The sequence below is a fragment of the Astyanax mexicanus genome, chromosome 13, assembly GCF_023375975.1.
Source record: "Astyanax mexicanus isolate ESR-SI-001 chromosome 13, AstMex3_surface, whole genome shotgun sequence".
Classification (NCBI taxonomy): domain Eukaryota; kingdom Metazoa; phylum Chordata; class Actinopteri; order Characiformes; family Acestrorhamphidae; genus Astyanax; species Astyanax mexicanus.
The window spans coordinates 16,905,954-16,926,292 of record NC_064420.1 but is presented as its reverse complement, the minus strand read 5'-3'; the positions used below and the strand labels follow the sequence as shown (position 1 = coordinate 16,926,292).

The following is a 20,339-nucleotide window of genomic DNA, read 5'->3' as shown; positions in this document are numbered from 1 at the left end:
GGAAGTGACATCAGCTGGTTCTTCTGAAGAATTTGGGAGACCCAAATTAATTTCCCTCATTAGTTAGTTTGTTCCTGTTACTTTAATTCTTGTTACTCAAAACATAGAAAGTAACCGGAGTGAGTGTCAGTAACAGGAGTGAGTTCCAGTAACAGAAATGAGTCCCCTTGCTTATTGATTTATTAATGTAAATATAAAGTACTGTAAACCACTTTTTTTTTTTTACAAATTCTCTTTGGTTCATCACGTATCCATTTATTTAATAAATTGCATGATAATAAATTTGATACATTTCAGGTTTGGGTCTTCTTGATAAGATAAATAAAAATACAATGTGCATGCATATATAGTGATTTTTTTTTGGTCATAAATATCAATGATTTGAACATGCAGTCAACCATTTCTTTAAAATAAAGACTTTCTTGAGAGAAAATCAAAGGATTTAGTGGACTTGCTTTTAAACATGCTTTTTAAATGTCACATGAATTTTGGTAACAGGACTGAAAAAAATCTTTGGCTTAGAAACCTTTTAAAGCTGCTGGAGTTTGACCAGTACATAGTATGAACAGTAGACGTTGCGTGAGGTGAAGTGTGGTGGAGCGAGGTGCAGTGAAGGAGAGGAAGGTTGAGGGAATAAGAGTGATGTAAAATAACTACAGTGTGGTAGATTGTGGTAGAGTGAGACATATTGATAGAGAGTGAGGTACAGTAAGGTATAATTAGGAAGGGTGAGGTAGAGCAAGGCAGAGTGCGGTACAGTGGGGTAAAGCAGGTCAAAGTCCACAGTGAATGCTCATACCAAACTCATCCTGGATAACCTTTGAGAAGCTTAAACTAATTTATCAACTTAATTAATTTCTCCTGATAATTGGAAATCCAACAACAGTATTGCAATTTCCTTGCAATTTTACCTTTTTATTCAGTAGTTTATTAGTAGTTCATTATTCATGTTTGCAAGTCTTTTGGTCAGGTGATGTATCACACAGGTTGCCAGTGGTCTGTAAACCCACGCTTTTCATGATCAAACAATCTGTACAAAACTGAATAATCAATTAATAACAGCAGTAGATCATTTCAACATAAGAAAATAAACTAATGAACCCCAATGACTGAATATACCACAATACACATAACCTAGTTTATTAGCATGATATAAAATATGACTCCATTACTTTATCTGAACATTTGAGGTATAATACGACAGTGCAATAATTTATGATGTTATTAACTTTTTTTTTACATTTACTTTGATCTCACATCAAAGCAAATCAGAGCCGTGAGATAGATCAATTTACATAAACTGGAAAACTGTCCTTACTTAAGCCATTTTCACATAAGAACTCTGGAAAATGCCTGGAGTGTCAGACATTTCCCAGACTCTGTAGTAAAAGGGGCGCTGGCAGAATAAAGTCCAGCAGAGTTCAGTACAACTGACATACACACAACTGTCCACACATACAGCTCCTCCGGTTATTTCTCGCCGAGAAAACTTACAGTTACAGAGTTACCGTGTTTAGTAGATTGAATAAATCTGTAATTCTGTGCATGTTTTGTAGATCTGTACATATTAAAAACTTTTAAACACAGTTTTATAAAGCTGACTAAGGAGATTCAAGGATCACTGCTTTGAATCCCGGGTCATGCTGCTTACCCTCAGCAGCCGGAGTCAGAGTAAGCACAATTGGTCATGCTCTGTCTGGGTGGGTAGATGGTGCTCTCTCTCTCCCCCATCACTCCTAGGGCTTTATCTTACACCCTGTGCAAGGTGCGTCCTGATGCACAAGGTGCGTCGTGATTGCTACCTTATGTCCCACCAACACTCTATTTTCGCCCATTGCGCCTGCGCCATTTAAATAGCAACACAGTTTAGAAATATATATCCACACCGCTGAAAGTGAGGTGTGTTCAGGTAAATATCTGGCGTGTGTCAGTGGAAAACACAGGTGCACCACTGACTGATTTAAACCCTGATAACAGTCAACTGGGTTGCTGAAAAAAAACGATTCTTTAAAGAATCGTGATTCCTAGTCCTGCCGATTCTGAATCGATTCAAAATGCTCCTACTCCTGACAGTACTGCATACTGCATTATGCATCCACTTGGCCACCTTAGAAGAAGGCTGTCTAGGCCACCATACAGCAAGCTACTTAGTTAGCCAGCTCCATTTATCTGAATGTAGTTTGCTAGCATGAAGCAGGAGAGGAGGGTGATTCAACCCGTCCTGTCGTTGCTAAAAGACAGTGTTTGGGCGCTTCATCATCAGGATTTATGACCATACAGCTCAGTTGAAAACGAGGGGTTTAAGTTTATGTATAATAAACTGAACTTGAGGTACGTTTTACCTTCACGTAGCTTTTTAAATAGATAAAGCAGAGCCACAAATCTACAGTGAAACCAAGAATAAAGTAAGAGAAGCTCTGATTAATGCTGATAGACTAACACCTACATCTGACTCCTGGACCCAGTTGTATGTTTAATATTTAAGGTTAAATAAATGTTCAGTTTGTTTAATTTGACCTTTCATCTTCCATATCGCATAATTGAAACAAAATTTATAGACTATTTAAATCGAAAATCGCTTCAAAATCGAAAATCACATCGCCAGATACTGACAGATTCGCACCGCTGCAGTCAACCATCCGAAGTTCACTGCTATCTTGGCAATGTAGGTGCACTGTACACCCCTACATGTCACACACACACATACACACACATCCACAATAAGTAGAATACTAAATAAAATAAAATTGCTGTTCCCGTAAATATCCTGCTCACATACTTTCACAGCGTGAATGAGCAGATCAGTTTCCTCTTTTACGCGTCCGCAATAATGTGACACCCCTTCAAGTGTTGGAGGCATTTCTACTCACAGGGGGAGTTTTAATGAGTGGGTGAAATATTTATTAAATGCTTTTAACCAGAGCAGTTTACACTGGCAGGTGAATATAATGCTATTTATATCCAGTGTGTTGATGCTATTTTAAACACAATACACACCTATATTCTTTTGCTTTTTTTCTTACAGCATAATTCTACTAATTATAGCAGCTGTAGCCATGAGCTGATAGCACTCAGTAGAAGAACCATAGAGTTCCTCTCAATAAACTCTATTGGAAAAGGGTTCTATATTGTACTGGGAACAGGGTTCTTTTACTACATAGTGAAACTGTTTGTGCGGCTCTTTTTAAAACTACAGTACCAATGAAAAGCTTGGACACACGTTCTCATTCAATGTTTTGATTTTTTATTTATTTTTTCTACATTGTAAATTAATACTAAAGTCATCCTGACTATAACGGAACACAAAATGAATAAGCATTTAGGTGCTCTTATCTGAGGTGCTGTTCTCTTGCGGTTTTTGAGGCTGGTAACAGAGCAGCTTTCCTGGGGTGGTCCTGATGAGAGCCAGTTTCATCATAATGGTTTTGATGGTCTTTGCGATGACTGCACTCTGAAATTATTTCGTATTTGACTGACCTTCATTTCTTAAAGTAGTTTTCTTTACTTCTTAGAAGTTCTTGCCAACTGATGCTCTCAAACACATTAAGAGGAGCAAGAAATTCAAGCAATTAAATTAACTTTTGACAAGTTTAGCACAGCTGTTAACTGAAAGCCTGAATTCAAGGTGACTCTGCCTCATAAAACTGACTGAGAAAATCCAGCCAAGAAATCCAGCAAAACTGCCCTCTAAACAAAAAGTGCTACTTTTGAAGAATGTTAAATATAAAACATTTTATGGTTTGTTTAACAGTTTTTTAAATAAAAAAATCCATATATATTTTTTCATAGTTTGGACGACTTTAGAAAGCGCTCCTGTCTCTCCCACACTCAGTTCTACTTGCAATTTTAGGTCTTCGAACTACGATACCCAGGATGCACCACACACTGACTCTCACAATCACATGACACTGTACATGGCACCTCCAGGAAACCAATCACCTGAATTCTAAACACCTGCTCACTGGCCTATATAAACCCCTCACTCCTCTTCACCTGTTGCTGAGTGTTGACACTTTATCCAATCAACAAGGCGTTTATCTCTTTATGGTATGTTTGATCTCTCTTGCTGCTGTTCACTGGTTCTGACTCTACTTGCTCTGACTATGCCTTGTACCCCCCTTTTTGTTAACCCTTTCAAACCTGAATTAAAATATGTGAAAATGCTGTTTCCTGTCTGTAAAGAAGACTCCAATATTCTACTATAAAAAATATATACCATTTAAATGCAATGAATTAAAATATTTATATAAATATATGTTTTTTCTTTATATTCCCATTGGATTGGAAGCCCGTGTGTAATATTTTATTTCTTATATTGAACTTTTTTATGTCATAAACTATCTCTAAACAGTGAAAAACATGATTCTAAAGTGTCCTAAATCACATTAAATTAGTAGAAATTTGCTTTAATAGTTGTTACAAACTTATTATACTTTAATTGTATAAATATAGTAAAAAAGTCTTACTTAAATTGTGCTTAGTGTAGTTAACTGTACTGAAATGGAACTATTTTAAATATACTTAAGTCACATTTAAACATTTAAACTACTTAATGTATATAACCTGTATTTTTTTTTTGCATAAAATTATAATACATTTGTCAGGTCTTAGCCCTGTCTCATGTCTCTGTGTGTGTCCCACGTGACCTGTGCCCCTGTGTTCTGTCTCAGTACTTTTCCATGTGTTTCTCATTTGTAGCTCCGCCCCTGCCCCAGGTGTTTCCAATTCTAGTGTGTTTCCTGTTTGTTAAATAGCCCTCCTCTGCCACTTTGTCTCCGTCGGTCTTTGCACCTTCACCTGTCGTTTGTCTCTCTCAGTGTTTAATAGCTTTTCTCAGTGTTTCCTTGTTCTCTCATAGCCTTAGTTCCTTGTTTCTTGTTTATTTCTTGTTTTCTCGTTTATAGTTATTTTCCTTGTTTATTTCTAGTTTCTTCCCTTGTATATATTCCCTGTTTATTTATTATCTTTATCTCTTGTGGGCTTAGCTTATGTTCTTTTGTTTCACTGGTTTGTTTTGGTTTTTGGTTATTCGTTTATCTTTGTTACATGTTTACTTGTTCCTCGTTTCCTTGTTTCTTTGTTATTTATTTAATAAATTATTTATTTATTTCGCCCTTACCTGCACTTGTGTCCGCTTTCCTCATCACCCTGCCTGGGTTTTTCTGACAACATTTATTGCGTATTACAACTCATATCACTATTATACACCAGGTATATTAGGAATGTATGTAAGAATTGATGTTAAATATAATATGTGAGATATTTACATCAGAGTACAAGCATGCTTCTTGTTCCTGTCTTTTGTAAGTGGCAGAATTCTAGTATACCTTTTAGCCTGTTACAAATTTACTTTCCATTTTGTATTTGACATTGAAATGTGTTATTTAACACTGTATCCTATAATTTACCTATATTTATATTTTCCTCATTATAATTACAGAACATTGGAATACATTCAAACTGTTATATTAATGTATTACCTATATATATATATATATATATATATATATATATATATATATATATATATATATAAATAAATTAATTAATTAATTAATTAATTTTTATTTCCAATGTAATCATTTAATTTAATTTCTAAAACGTTGTACAAAAATGTGTACTTTTTGTATTTGGAAATAAGTATTTTAGGAGTACATAGAATAGAATTACATTAAACATTATAGTAGTCTATTTATTTAAAATACACTATATTGTGCTTTTTAAAAAGTATGATCAAATTTTACTTTCAAACATCTGATGAAAGCATAATATTAATGTACTTTCAATATATTCAAAGTGAGTACATAAATCTGACATTTCTCAATATGTTTTAAGTACAATTACGTATACTGTATTTTCACCAGGGCAAGCTACTGTTTCATTGGTTAATAAACTTGTTCATTGGCTGGTCTATTCTGATGAACAACAGCTCTTAAATAGTGTTATGTGGAACAAAACCTTTTAAAATAAAGAAAATACATGATGTCCATTGTAATGCGACGCAGGGTCTGAAAGGGTTAATAAACCTGTTTTCTGCTTCGCCATTACAAAAAGATATGTTTTTTTTTAAGTTTTCAACTTTAGTACTCTCTGAAGTCACTATTAAACACCGTTTTATTCTGTATCACTGTATAAATTAAGAGTTTATAATGTAGTTCCTTTAAAACACCACCAAAACAGTTAGTTTTTTGTTGTGTTTTCAGGATATTGAACATTTTTAACACTGATAAAAATCCAGAAGTACAATAATGAGCTGAAGAGTGTTTTATGTGTTTTTGCATGGCAGAGGGTGGCATGTTATATCATGTAGAGTGGGTGACGATGATGTCAGCGGTGAAACTTCAGCCAGTCAGAACGCGGCCGTGTCTCACTGCATCCTACTCCTCACTGAAGTCAGCAGTGTTAACTCCTACAGGCCAAAAAACCAACACTGGATCCAACACACTCAAATACACACTGCGGGGGGCTCCTCACACTGAGTGTGAAATGAGTGTGTGTGTGTGTGACTGTGGTGTGCCTCACACGGGCGTTTTATTAACATTCACTCACTGGTGAAACCTGACTGCACGTACAGTACCAGTTGAAAGATAAGACGCATACACTCACAGAAGAGCACTGTGACGTTTTATCATCCCAATAAATGTGTGACGATGGAGGTCAGAAAGTCTGAGACCATTTTTTTTATATACATGGAAATTATTTGCTGGTTCGAATCCCAGTCATGCAGCTTGCGTTCAGCTGCCGGAGCCCTGAAAGAGCACAACTGGCCTTGCTCTCTCTGAGTGGGCAGATGGCACTCTTTATGGAGTGAATTTTGTGCCAAAAGTTTTACACAAAAAAATAAAATTATGTTACAAAATCATAAGAGAAAAAATACTTGGTTACTATATTATCCTTTATTATTTTATTTTTAAATGATTTTAGTTTGGATTTTGTCAGTCATTGTTATTATTTTTAACTCAGGTTATCTTTGTCTGATAGTAAAATGTGTTTGTTACGGTGGCCGAGAAAGCCCAGCGCAGTGCAAATTGAAAAGCGCTGCAAAAGCACAAAACACATCCATCAAAATTACAACACAGGCGCAGCAAATAGAAAAACGCGCTGCAAAAAGAAAAACGCGCTGCAAATAGAAAAACGCGCTGCAAATAGAACCACAACACAACGGAAGTGAGTCACAACACAACGGAATTTTCCCGGGGGACCTTAAAAGATGCTGTACCAGCTGTATACAAAGGACAGTAAGTGGCAAACAAGCTTCTGAAAAGTTAGTAATGTTTATTACCTGTGATTACCACGGTTGTGTGCATATTATTAAAAGTTCTGCTTCACAAAACACCTTGTTTGCCACTTATTGTCCTTTGTACACATAGTGAAGTCCGAGACGTTACTGAAGACGCAGCTTAGCTGGTACAGTATCTTTTAAGGTCCCCCGGGAAAATTCCGTTGTGTTGTGACTCACTTCCGTTGTGTTGTGGTTCTATTTGCAGCGCGTTTTTCTAGTTGCAGCGCGTTTTTCTATTTGCAGCGCGTTTTTCTATTTGCTGCGCCTGTGTTGTAATTTTGATGGATGTGTTTTGTGCTTTTGCAGCGCTTTTCAATTTGCACTGCGTTGGGCTTTCTCGGCCACCGTAGTTTGTTGATCTGAAAAATGTAACTATGATAAAAAAGCATAAACAAAATAAATCTGTAGGGGGCTGGATATAAATGTCTTGGGGTTCTAATTTACTAGAAAATGTCAAGGAAACGAGAAAGTTCCTCTTTTAGGCATTTTTAGGCACACACACACACTGCAGCTTTACCAGCTGAGAAAATGGAAGCGTACATTGCTGATTGAGTAGGAGTATTACTGTACGCTCTCATTGTCCTCATTCAGAATGCTGACTCCTGGATGCTTAAAGCTGCCCTGAAGCTTCACTTCTTCTCTGAGTGTTTTCAGAACATTGCATCAGAACACTTTAAGCCCGCCTGGCCTTGGAATGAAACTGAAGTGGTGTATAAAACATTCAGCTATTTGTTATATAATTATGAAAGACCTTCAGTAACATATATAACATTTCCAAGAGTCTTTTGAAGGTGTAGAAAACAGGCTTCATCTGTCATTCCTCTAAATAAAAGACTTTTACTTTTTTTAAAAATACCAGAGTTCTGTGTGTTTTATGTCTTTTTTAGTTATTATGGTAAAAGTATGAAAGTGCTGGGTATTTACCACAAAGGTTTTGTAAATTAATATTTTTTGAAGTCCATTTCTAATTCCATTGCCACTTATCAGCTGTAAGCTATTAACTAATGAATTGTTTGGTCAAAATTGCCCTCTCTTTTTTAAACAAGTTTTTGGTTGGTTGGTTTTCCTTAAATTACAAACATAAAGGGCAGTTTCTTTGATTTTGTCAAATTGAAAACCTCTGGAATATAATCAAGAGGAAGATGGATGAGCACAAGCCATCAAACCAAGCTGAACTGCTTGAATTTTTGCACCAGGAGTGGCATAATGTTATCCAAAAGCAGCGTGTAAGACTGGTGGAGGAGAACATGCCAAGACGTGTGTAAACTATGATTAAAACCAGGGTTATTCCACCAAATATTGATTTCTGAACTCTTAAAACTTTATGAATATGAACTTGTTTTCTGTGCATTATTTGAGGTCTGAAAGCTCTGCATCTTTTTTGTTATTTCAGTAATTTCTTATTTTCTGCAAATAAATAAATGCTCTAAATGACAATATTTTTATTTGGAATTTGGGAGAAATGTTGTCTGTAGTTTATAAAATAAAATCACAATGTTCTTTTTACTCAAACATATACATATAAATAGCAAAATCAGAGAAACTGATTCAGAAACTGAAGTGTCTCTTAATTTTTTTCCAGAGCAGTATACAAATATATACACAGACTGATCTATTTTAAGCGTTTATTTCTTTTATTGTTGATGATTATGGCTTACAGTCAATAAAAAAACATAAATCAATATTATATAAGACCAAATTGTACTTTTGGCAGTGTGGGCCGTGTGCCAAGTCCTGCTGGAAAGAAAATGAAATGTCATCTGCTGGTGTTGGTCCACTGTGTTTTATCAAGTCCAAAATCTTACAGCACTTCATGCTTCCCTCTGTTGACAACTTTAATGGAGATGTGGATTTCATTTTCCAGCAGCACTTGGCACACTGTCAACACTGCCAAAAGTACCAGTAAAAAAGTACTGAGATAATGATTTTTGGGTTTTTATTGGCTGTAAGCCATAATCATCAACAACAAAAAATAAGCACTTTACTCTGTGTGTAATACATCAAAATAATGTATATGAGTTTCACATTTTGAACTGAATTACTGAAATAAAGTCAATTTTCAATGATGTTCTCATTTTGAGAATATGAGATGCACTAGTATATATGTATATGTATTTTATGTTTAGTGGTACACGGCTAGCGGTCAGACTCACCTCTGACAGCCCACACACACCAACACGATGAGGATGGTGACGATGAAGGCCGAGGCGGCAGCAATGGCGCCCAGGATCAGCACTTTAGTGTAGGGGAGCTCGAGTAAATCCATGGAGGGCGAGGGCTCAGCGGAACACACATGTACACACACTCCGTCTCCGTCTCACACACACTCTGACCACTACCAGCACCTGCAGGAAACGACAAGGAGATAAACATACAGCAGCGTTAGTACTACACACACACACACACACACTGAGTTATATTTCTACAGTACTACTATAAAAGGGCCTATCTTACACCCTGCGCAAGGTGTGCCACTATGCTTATTGCTAGCTTACACCCCGATCACAATGATCTAGTTTCAAGCTTTGCATTTGTGTAGTTTAAATAGCAACGGTGCTTGTGAATATATATATATGCAGATTGGGTGTGGTGGTCTGGAAATGAGGTGTGTTTATCTACATTTTTGGTGTATTGCTATCTTGGCAACGTAAAACGCAGGTGCACCACAATCTGATTAAAACCCAGACAACAGTCAACCATCAGATATTCATTGCCATCTTGGCTACTCGGGTGCACCATGCACACTCAGCACTAGCACATACCCCTGCTCCTTACACACACACACACATCCACAAGGATACCCAGCAGTGCACAAATCCAACTTTTTGTGCCGTGCAAAGTGTACTTTTCCCATCATTATGACAGCACAATACCATAAATCAATACAGAATCGTGTTATAAAATCACATGCAATTTCCATCAATACAGTCTATTCTTATCATTTTAATGTGATTTTACAGATAATTTACAGAGAGAATACTGTAAAATTACTAATACTAATGAAAAGCTTGTATATTTCTTTATACCTGTCCCACATCATAAGAAGGTCAGACGAGCTCGAAACTATTCTTCATTCTATCTAAATGGCTTTAGGTGGTTCCTTCAGTTCAGATCGCTTCAGTTTGTTTTAGTTTAGTTCAGTTCAGTTGATTTCAGTTTAATTCAGAACACATTAGTTCACTTTAGTTCAGTTAAGTTTGGTCCACTTTGTTTTAGTTCAGTTCAGTCTGGTTAATTCAGAACACATTAGTTCACTTTAGTTCAGTTAAGCTTGGTCCAGTTTGTTTTATTTCAGTTCAGTCTGGTTAATTCAGAACACATTAGTTCACTTTAGTTCAGTTAAGCTTGGTCCAGTTTGTTTTATTTCAGTTCAGTCTGGTTAATTCAGAACACATTAGTTCACTTTAGTTCAGTTAAGCTTGGTCCAGTTTGTTTTATTTCCGTTCATTTTAGTTAAACTTAGAAACTTAGTTTTACTTCAGTTTTGTTTAATTCAGAACACATTAGTTCACTTCAGTTCAGTACAGTTCAATTTAGAAGACAGTTTGCATCAGTTCAGTTCAGATTAGTTTAGTTTAGTTTAGTTTAATTTAGTTTGGTTCAGTTCTGTTAATTTCAATTCAATTTACAAGGCATTATTTCAGTTCAGTTCAGTTTATTTCAGTTCGGTTTAGTTCAGTTCAATTTAGAAGGCATTAGTTTGTTTCAGTTCAGTTCAATTCAGTTCAATTTAATTTAGAATACATTAGTTCAGTTCAGTTAAATTTAGAATACATTAGTTCATTTTAGTTCAGTTTTATTCAGTTCAGTTTAATTCAGAACACATTAGTATGCTTCAGTTCAGTTTAATTCAGGTTTGCTCAGAAATCACATTATCATCTGCGTACACTGCAGGAGCCCCAACACACACACACACACCCACACACACACACCCACACACACACACACCTATCCTCAGACCAGTGCAGCGTTTGTTAGCTATCATGGCATATTACAAAAGACATGTTAATAGACACAATACTACATCCTGTCTCTTGGCAGGTGGCATGACTATAAAAACAGATGGACTTTTAATGCAGTAATAATCAGAAGCACATCTTTCATAAACTGTGGGATTATTTTATTTATCCAAACACAGAGATCAGCAATTATGAGAATCAAATTCGACTAGGAAAAAATAGACAATAAAAAAGAAATAAAAAGAAAGGATTGTGCAAATTTAAATTAACATTTAGCTGTAGCTTTCATATAAAGCCAGAGAGGGTTTTACTGACATCATTCAAAAAAGAGAGAGAGGAAGAGAGAGAGAGAGAGAGAGAGAGAGAGAGAGAGAGGGAAAAGAGAGAGAGAGAGAGAGAGAGAGAGAGAGAGAGGGGAAAAGAGAGAGAGAGAGAGAGAGAGAGAGAGAGAGGGGAAAAGAGACAGAGAGGGGGGAAAAGAGAGAGAGAGAGAGAGAGAGAGAGAGAGAGCAGTTCTGGTCAGTTGTTAATCTGTGACTCTAAAGCGTAAGGCTGAGGATTAAGCAGTGTTTTAATATGAACTGCAGAAGCAAGCAGACTGAAGATGAATAAGCACACACACACACACACAGAGTAAGCCGTGTAAGTGTGTCTTTGTCAGAGTTTGTTCACTAAAACAAATAAATAAACAGGGGGCTTGCAAAAGTACTTTTTTTTTTACTTTTTCACATTTTGTCACATAACAACCACAAATTAAATGTGTGTTATTGAGATTTTAAGTTATAGACCAACACAAACTAGCACATAGTTGTGAAGTGGAACAAAAATGATACATTTTAATTTTTGAAAATCTGAAGTGTGAAGTGTGATCTGCAAATGTATTCAGCCCCCTTTACTCTGAAAACCCTACATAAATCCAGTGCAATCAACTGTGTGCAATTTAGACTCAGCATCATGAAGACCAAGGAACTCACCAGACAGGTCAGAGATAAAGTTGTGGAGGAGTTTAGAGCAGGGTTAGGTTATAAAAATATATCCCAGGCTTTGAGCATCTCATTCATTCATCTCAATCATTCATCCAAAAATGGACAAAGTATTCTACAACTACAAATCTACCAAGACATGGCCATCCACCCAAACTGACAGATCGAGCAAAGAGAGCACTGGGCAGAGTAGCAGCCAAGAGGCCCATGGTCACTCTGGAGGAGCTGCAGAGATCATCTACTGAGAAGAAAACTATTGTTGAAAGAAAGATATTTAAAGTGTCATTTGCTGTTTGTTACAACCAATGTTTGGGACACAGCAAACATGTGAAAGAAGGTGCTGTGACCAAAGTTCAACCTTTTGACCTCATTTCAAAGCGCTATGTGTGGCAAAGTAACACATGAGCAGAGTGCTAATCACTCTAAATACACCATCCACACTGTGAAACATGGTGGTGGCAGCATCATGCTGTGGGGATGCTCATATTCAGCAGAGACAGGGAAGCTGGTCAGAGTTGATGGTAAGATGGATGGATATAAATACAGGGCAATATTGGAAGAAAACCTGTTGGGGTCTGCAAAAGACTTGAGACTGAGAAGGAGATTCACCTTCCAGCAAGACAATGACCCTAAACATACAGTCACTAGATGCGTAAAGCTGGTAGAGACATACCCCAAAAATCAAATATCAGATTATAGATAATAAATAGCTCTAGAAAAAAATTGAGACCACCAAAGGGTTATTTTTTTCTTGATTTTACCAAATGAAAAACCTCTAGAATATAATCAAGAGGAAGATGGATGATCACAAGCCATCAAACCAAGCTGTACTACTTGAATTTTTGCACCAGGAGTGGCATAAAGTTATCCAAAAGCAGTGTGTAAGACTGGTGGAGGAGAACATGTCAAGATGCATGAAAACTGTGATTAAAAACCAGGATTATTCCACCAAATATTGATTTCTGAGCTATTAAAACTTTATGAATATGAACTTGTTTTCTTTGCATTATTTGAGGCCTGAAAGCTCTGCATTTCTCGTTTTCTGCTAATAAATGCTCTAAATTACAATATTTTTATTTGGAATTTGGGAGAAATGTTGTCTGTAGTTTATAGAATAAAACAACAATGTTCATTTTACTTAAACATATACCTATAAATAGCAAAATCAGAGAAACTGATTCAGAAACTGAAGTGGTCTCTATATATTTTTCCCGCGCTGTATAATTGGCACATTTATTAATCATACCCTTTTCTAATGGAGGGGCGACATTATGAGGGCACTCAATAAGACACATTATTACATTTTCTTGCTCTAGAGGGCATACCATCATAATTTAATGACCAACCATGTCCCTCCTGAGTTCACCAGTGCCAGTAGTGTGACTGGTGAAAGAAATTTCATTTCCACTAGAGTGTGTGTGTGTGTGTGTGTGTGGAGTGTTCTGGTGTGGATTAGGAGTAGAGTAAGGGTTTAAACCCTCTCCTCACTCTGGCTGAGTTTAGCTGCACTCTGACAGGCTGAGGATGATCACTGGGGGTGGGGTGGGGGGGGTGGTATGTATCTCGGGCTGTATGAATATGAAACACAGCCTGTAAATGTGATGTATTGTCTCCGGTGCCGTCCCAAATCATCGCCATCCTGAAACATCACCGGGCCAAGAGCCCGACTCAGCACACGCTTATACACACAGCCCCACTGATCAGCTTTACACTGTGTATCAAATATAATACTGTCAACATGCCCAGAACCTTTCACACACACACACACACACACACACACACACGCAAAATCACATGCAGACAGACAGAGGAGAAATGTAGCCAAAGCTCAGGATTAGAACATGAGAAAGAGAGAGAGAGACAGTAAGAGAGAGAGACAGAGGGAGAGACAAAAAGAGTAGCTTTAGAAAAAGGAGGTCATGGCACTCTCATTTTTTAAGTTTGCGTGTGTGTGTGTCTGTGTGTGTGTGTGTGTGTGAGAGAGAGACAGAAAGAGAGAAAAAGAAAGAGAGAACCATACAATTCAGCACATCTTTATATTTCCCAAGGTACAGCAGCTTCTCTTCATCCTGAAACTTTCTCGCACAAATCACTTCAGTTCATTTCAGTTCAGTTCAGATTACATCAGTCTAGTTCAATTCAGTTCAGAACGCTGCAATAAAGTTCAGATCAGTTCAGAACACTTCAGTTCAGAACACTTCAGTTTGGTTCAGGACAATTAAGTTTTGTTCAGTTCTGTTCAGAATTCTTCAGTTCAGTTCATTTTAAAACTCTTCAGTCTAGTTCAGTTAAGAATACTTCAGTTCAGTTCAGAACACTTTACTTCAGTTCAGTTCAGAACACTTCAGTTTAGTTCAGTTCAGAACACTTCAGTTCGGTTCAGCTCTTCAGAGCATTTCAGGTTAGTTCAGTTCAGAACACTTCAGTTCAGTTTAGAACACTTCAGTTCGGTTCAGTTCAGAGCACTTCAGTTCGGTTCAGTTCTGTTTAGAACTCTTCAGTTCAGTTCAGTTTAGAACTCTTCAGTTCAGTTCAGTTTAAAACTCTTCAGTTCAGTTCAGTTCAGAACACTTCAGCTTAGTTCAGTTCAGTTCTGTTCAGTTCAGAATGCTTTAGTTTAGTTCAGTTCAGAACATGTAAGCTTGGTTCAATTCGGTTCAGAACACTTCCGTTCCAGTTTAGATCAGTTCAGAACGCTTAGTTCCAGTTCAGTTCAGAACACTTCAGTTCTGTTTGATTCAGTTCGTTTTAGTTCAGCTCAGTTCAGTTTTATTCAGAGTGCATTATTTTACTTCAGTTGTGTTTGATTCAGTTTTAGGTCACTTTAGTTCAGCTCTGTTTAGTTCAGATTAGTTGAGTGGATGTGAATGAAGGAGGCTAACATTAGGTTAAATAAATTGAACCAAACTGGTCAAAACACTATGGAAACTGGAAATTCTGGACTGGACTGGACTCTTTCACTTATTACATTTTTAACAGAACCCTCCCAAACTGGATAATCATTCTTCAGAGTTCTGCATGCAGGACTACAGCTAGGTGTCTGAACGATAAAGTGTATTCAGGATGATTGAGTGGAGCCCACACTCTACTAAAAAGTAGCACATCACTTCTTTTTTTCCTTTTATTGTTCAATGGGGTTGCAATAGCATGCCTCAACTTCTTGTAATTGGTCTAAAAAATACAAACCGTGCAGAAAATAGTTTTTACACTGTAAATCGGATGGTTGTTCAGCAGATTCATCTGATCCAGATCAACTGTTGAAATTAGACACTGGAGATTGACACTGGAGACTGGTGAAAGAAAAATAAGAAAGACTGTTTAGAGAAGAAAAATAAGATGGGAAAATGGGAGGGGCTATTTTGTAACAGAAATGTATGGGGATGGGTGGAGCTACACACTATCATACTGCAACCAGCCAGCAGAGGCACTAGACCTGTGGTGGCTTTACTTCATAAAGACGTTGCGTTCTCCACTCCTCTCTCTCGCATTCACTCTCACGCTCTTTTTCTTTAGCTCTCTTTGCCACTAATCTTTTTCTCTTTCTTTCTCTCTTCCTCTCTCCCTCTCTTTTAGTCTTCTTCTCTCTCTCTCTCTCTCTCTCTCTCTCTCTCTCTCTGCTGCTGTTGTCAGCAGGTTTGCTGAGCAGAGGTCTTATACGTTGCTGGGCTGAACAGGCTGCTGTGTCTGCAGCTGAATGAGGGAGGCGGGTTGAGGGAAAGAGTGAGAGAGGAGTGAGAGCAGAGTGAGAGCGGAGTGATATGATGAGGAGAGCTATCACATGCTGGATGGTGAATGGAATGTTATGTAAAGGTAAAGGTGTGTGAAGCAGGTGTGTGTGGAGAGAGAGAGAGAGCGAGGCTCGTGGGAGAGCGAGTGTTTAGAGTGTAATCCTGAGAGGAACATCATCACAGCAACACGACACACACACACACCTCCCTCTCACCATAGCAGCAGTGACGAACACACCAGACACACACACACACACACACCACACACTCACTTACACTTACACGTATTCACACACATACTTAAAGGCTAACAAAGAAGTAACAGGTACAGAGTTTCTGGTAAGACGCATAATAATATGATTATTTTGAAACACTGAAAATTTCCAATATGGGGATAATATGTAGAAATTAGATAATTGGAAAATAGTACGGCTTTGCATCCAATAAAACTCACTAGAAAAATAAAAACCTGATGCTGCTATGTTAAAGTCTGTTTGCTTAGTCTGTTTTTCTTTTCATTTTATTTAAAATTTTCTTCCCTTATTTAGCTATGCAGAAAATACTAGGTGAAAAAAATTGACCTGCGTATTTTAAAATTTTGAAATGTGTCAATTTACTACTCACAAGCATTGCTGAATAGCATCACAGCGCAATCAGAGAAAAGCTCAGCGCCTCGGTTTCAATACATAAGCTCACAGACGCCTCGTGCTGATCGTCATCACCCTCAGATCGATAAGGTGAAAGAGCGTTATCTACCCATCCAGAGAAAAGAAGGCCAATTGTGCTCTCTCGGGCTCTGGCAGCTGTTGGCAAGCTGCATGACCAGGATTCAAACCAGCATTCTCTTGATCATAGTGGCAGCGTTGGTCTGTTTTTACATGTGCAAAGACTGTGAAATCTGAGAATACTTTGGTTAAGAGTTTACATGCACTGAGAAATCTGATTACTGAGCTAAAGCCTACAGTTCCCTCCAAAAGTATTAGAACAGTGATGCAAATCGTTGTTTAATAGACTGAAAACATTTCAAAATATCAACATCTTTGCCTTTATTTGCAGGTATTTACTGTTCATCTGGATCTGAAGAACACCTTTTTCCAGAACTCACCCATTTCCATTTTTCCATTGTGAGCAAAAGTATTGTAACATGTGACTGACAAGAGTGTGTTTTGTTTTGTTGCCCAGGTGTTTTCTGATACTTTGATTAATTTAATAATAAACACCGCTGAGTTTCTACACTCAATGTTAGAGGTTAGAGGAGTAACCAACATGAAAACCAGAGACGTGGCTGAAAAATGGGTGAAAAATAAGCAATTGTGAAGCTGTACAGCTGTTTGGAATGTCCTGAAGAAGAAAGTCATCACTGGTGTACTGGGTAACAGATGTCGCACAGATAGACAAAGGAAAACAACAGCAGTTGATGACAGAAACATTGTTCTAAGTTCTATAAAGAAAGACCCTAAAACAACTGTTAGTGACATCAGCAACAACTTCGGGAGGGCAGGAGCTAAGATATCACAAACTACTGTTCACAGAATACTTCATAAACAAAAGTACCAATAATAATCAAGAAGAATAGAAAGACCAGGCTAGAATTTGCCAAAATATACAGAGACAAGCCTATGGACTGATTATAAACTGGTGAGACAAAAATAAAACCTTTACCAATGTGATGGAAAAGCTAAAGATTGGAGAGAAATCAAATCAAATGTATTTATACAGCGCTTTTTACAAACACAGAGCAAAGAGGCTTTACAGAACAAAGAATCAGACAAAACACTGAACATATAATACAGAACCCCCAGTGAGCACGAAGGCAAGAAAAAAAACTCCTTCAGAGCCGCAGGAGGAGGAAGAAACCTTGGAAGGACCAAGACTCACATATAAGGAGGGACCATCCTACCACTGGTCAAACGGCTTTTAAATGAAGATTAAGTCATTATGCATTCACACATGTCTATTATATTCAGGTGTAAAACAACACCAGCCATGAAAGCAGTTAGAGTTCATGTAAACTTTGACGCAATCAGTAGTGGAGATGAAAATATTGTGATTATAATATTTTACCACTTGTGAAGCTTTAATACATTGTTGGCAGAATTATAACATATATACCAACATCAAGAAATATAATGTAATATACATTTTGGCCATATTGTCCAGCCCAATGACTGTATATAAAGATATAATAAAGATACAATAACTCATCTTTCTATACAGTCATTGGACCAGCTTACAATTCTAGTGGTAAACTCATTCAAACATAAGCGTTTATCAGTGAATGTGATGAGCAGCTGCTGTAGTTGTGCTGAATTGTGGATAGCTGGTTTGAATGCACTCTGGGTCTGGATGCACTCTGTCAGGAGGGAAGTTTTTTTAACAGTCTGTTCAGTGTAATTGTGCTGCGCTGCCATGCGTATCTGCTGTCTGCCAAAACACTGCTGAACCTCACTGACTGCAAACAAGCTGCAGCCTGAGCTCAGACACTGTCACTCACAACAGTCTGTGCTGATACCAAAACACACAGAAATCAACGGGTTCTTTAAAAACAGCTGAGCGTTCAATTTAAAAGCATTTAAATGCCCAGAATTTGTTTAAAATAAAGAATGTTCTGATATTTTAGTAGTAATTGTACCACAGGCAGTTCCGACCCTGCAATGTGATTGGCTGAGAGGCGTTTTATGAGTGACATTATCACCTGGTAATACACTGTAACCAAAGCACTCCATGTGTTTTTTTAGTAAAACTTTTGCAAACTTAAAGTAGATTTAAATAAACGTTTTAAATACACTTGAAGTTTATTGTAAATGTACTACTTTGCATATTGATGCACATATTGTGCACACATTAACACTACAGGAAAAAAAATACAAAAAATATATATTTTCTGTTAACACAGCGTTCAATTTAAAGCTTACTGCTTAAAAATACATTTTATGAAAATGCAGAGAAAGTATATTTAATGTGTATTTTCATAAAGTATATTAAATTAAAAATGCACTTTTACGATGCTTTACCTAATTTGAACGTACTTTCAATGATCTTAAGTATAGTTCCTTTTCACAAGGGATGTTATGAGAATGTTTAGCAGCATTTGTTCTAAACATTTAAAAAATATTAAATAAAAAGGACGTTGTAAGAACGTTAACTGTGGCATTCAGAAAATGTACTACTACTAATTAAAAATTGTTATCTGGATAAGTGAACAGCCCTTACTGTCTCCTCCACTGCATTTCTGCTGAATGAATGATTAGTCTACGAAATTTGCCGACAATGTTTAGAATCAACATTGCTGCTTATATTGACTAATCCTTGCAAGGACAAAAATGCTCCAAAATGGCTTAAAGTAAAATCTCTTTGCACTGACTTCCATTAGAAAGTTTAAATGAACTTTAATTTTCCTGTAAATTTATTCATTTTGGCAGTGACATTGATGAATCCTTATTTTGATCATCTTTTATTATAGTCCGTATCATAATCTTAACATGTGGAGATGAGTTCATAATGTGACATTTCTTTGTCCATATCTTGCTATTGGGGATTGAATGCAGTGTTTTCACTAGTGTGTCACCCCAACTTACATCAGTAGCACTGCATCATCCTCCCAACACCTGCTCCCCCCACCAGCCTGAGTTACGATGAAGAAACATAAAAAAACACTCAAATTCATAACATTTAGAGACCACTTAGGTAATGATGACAGGATAGAGTAAAGTTCTTTACTGCACTCAGTCGCTAATCTGCAGTGTGAAACCAAAACTAACTGAATTAAACTGATTAGGCCTGTCACAATAATTACATTATCGACTTATCGTTCAAAAAATGGACATGACCTCAATCATTTTAATAACCGTGATATCATCCATTGTGTTTGCACTTACATATATTGTGACTGGGTGACCCAGTAGTACAGAAGCACAGAGAGACACAGAAACAGGGAGTAAAAAACTTGAAACGTACCTTTATTAGGAACAATGGAAAATTCATCACCCAAAACAAACTTAAAGAAACACAGTAACGGCCCAGTGAGGCTCTAGTCGCTTAGTGTCTTAAGTGTCTCTTAGGTTTGTGTTGCCTCAGCCTTCCTCTCACCATCAGTGTATCTCTCTAGCGAAGGATGAGTCAAAGTCTTTATGCTGGTACAACGTGGACCAGCTGGGACAGACCGGGGCTGCACGTCATGGTGTGGGGCGAACCCACAGTTCCCCTGCCTCCGCACTTCACAATGTTTATACATATATATATATATATTATTTATGAATAAAACCTTTTTTGGTTTAAGCTGGGAACTTTTCAGTTCCAAAATTATCTCAATAATTTCTGGGACAACATGTCGTTTGCAAGATATTGTGATCGTGACAGACCTACTGGTGATTGAGTCTGGAAGTGT

At 37.1% G+C, this 20,339-nt stretch overlaps 1 protein-coding gene across 1 annotated transcript in view; it reads right to left on the bottom strand.

Annotated features, from left to right (window-relative positions):
* LOC103038476 (uncharacterized) overlaps positions 1 to 20,339 on the bottom strand; it is a 107,892-nt gene that overhangs the window by 33,160 nt on the left and 54,393 nt on the right. Inside the window, exon 2 of the mRNA XM_007228972.4 lies at positions 9,436 to 9,627. Within this exon, the coding sequence (XP_007229034.3) occupies positions 9,436 to 9,548 (113 nt within the window). The 5' untranslated portion in view covers positions 9,549 to 9,627. The remainder of the gene's footprint in view (positions 1 to 9,435; positions 9,628 to 20,339) is intronic.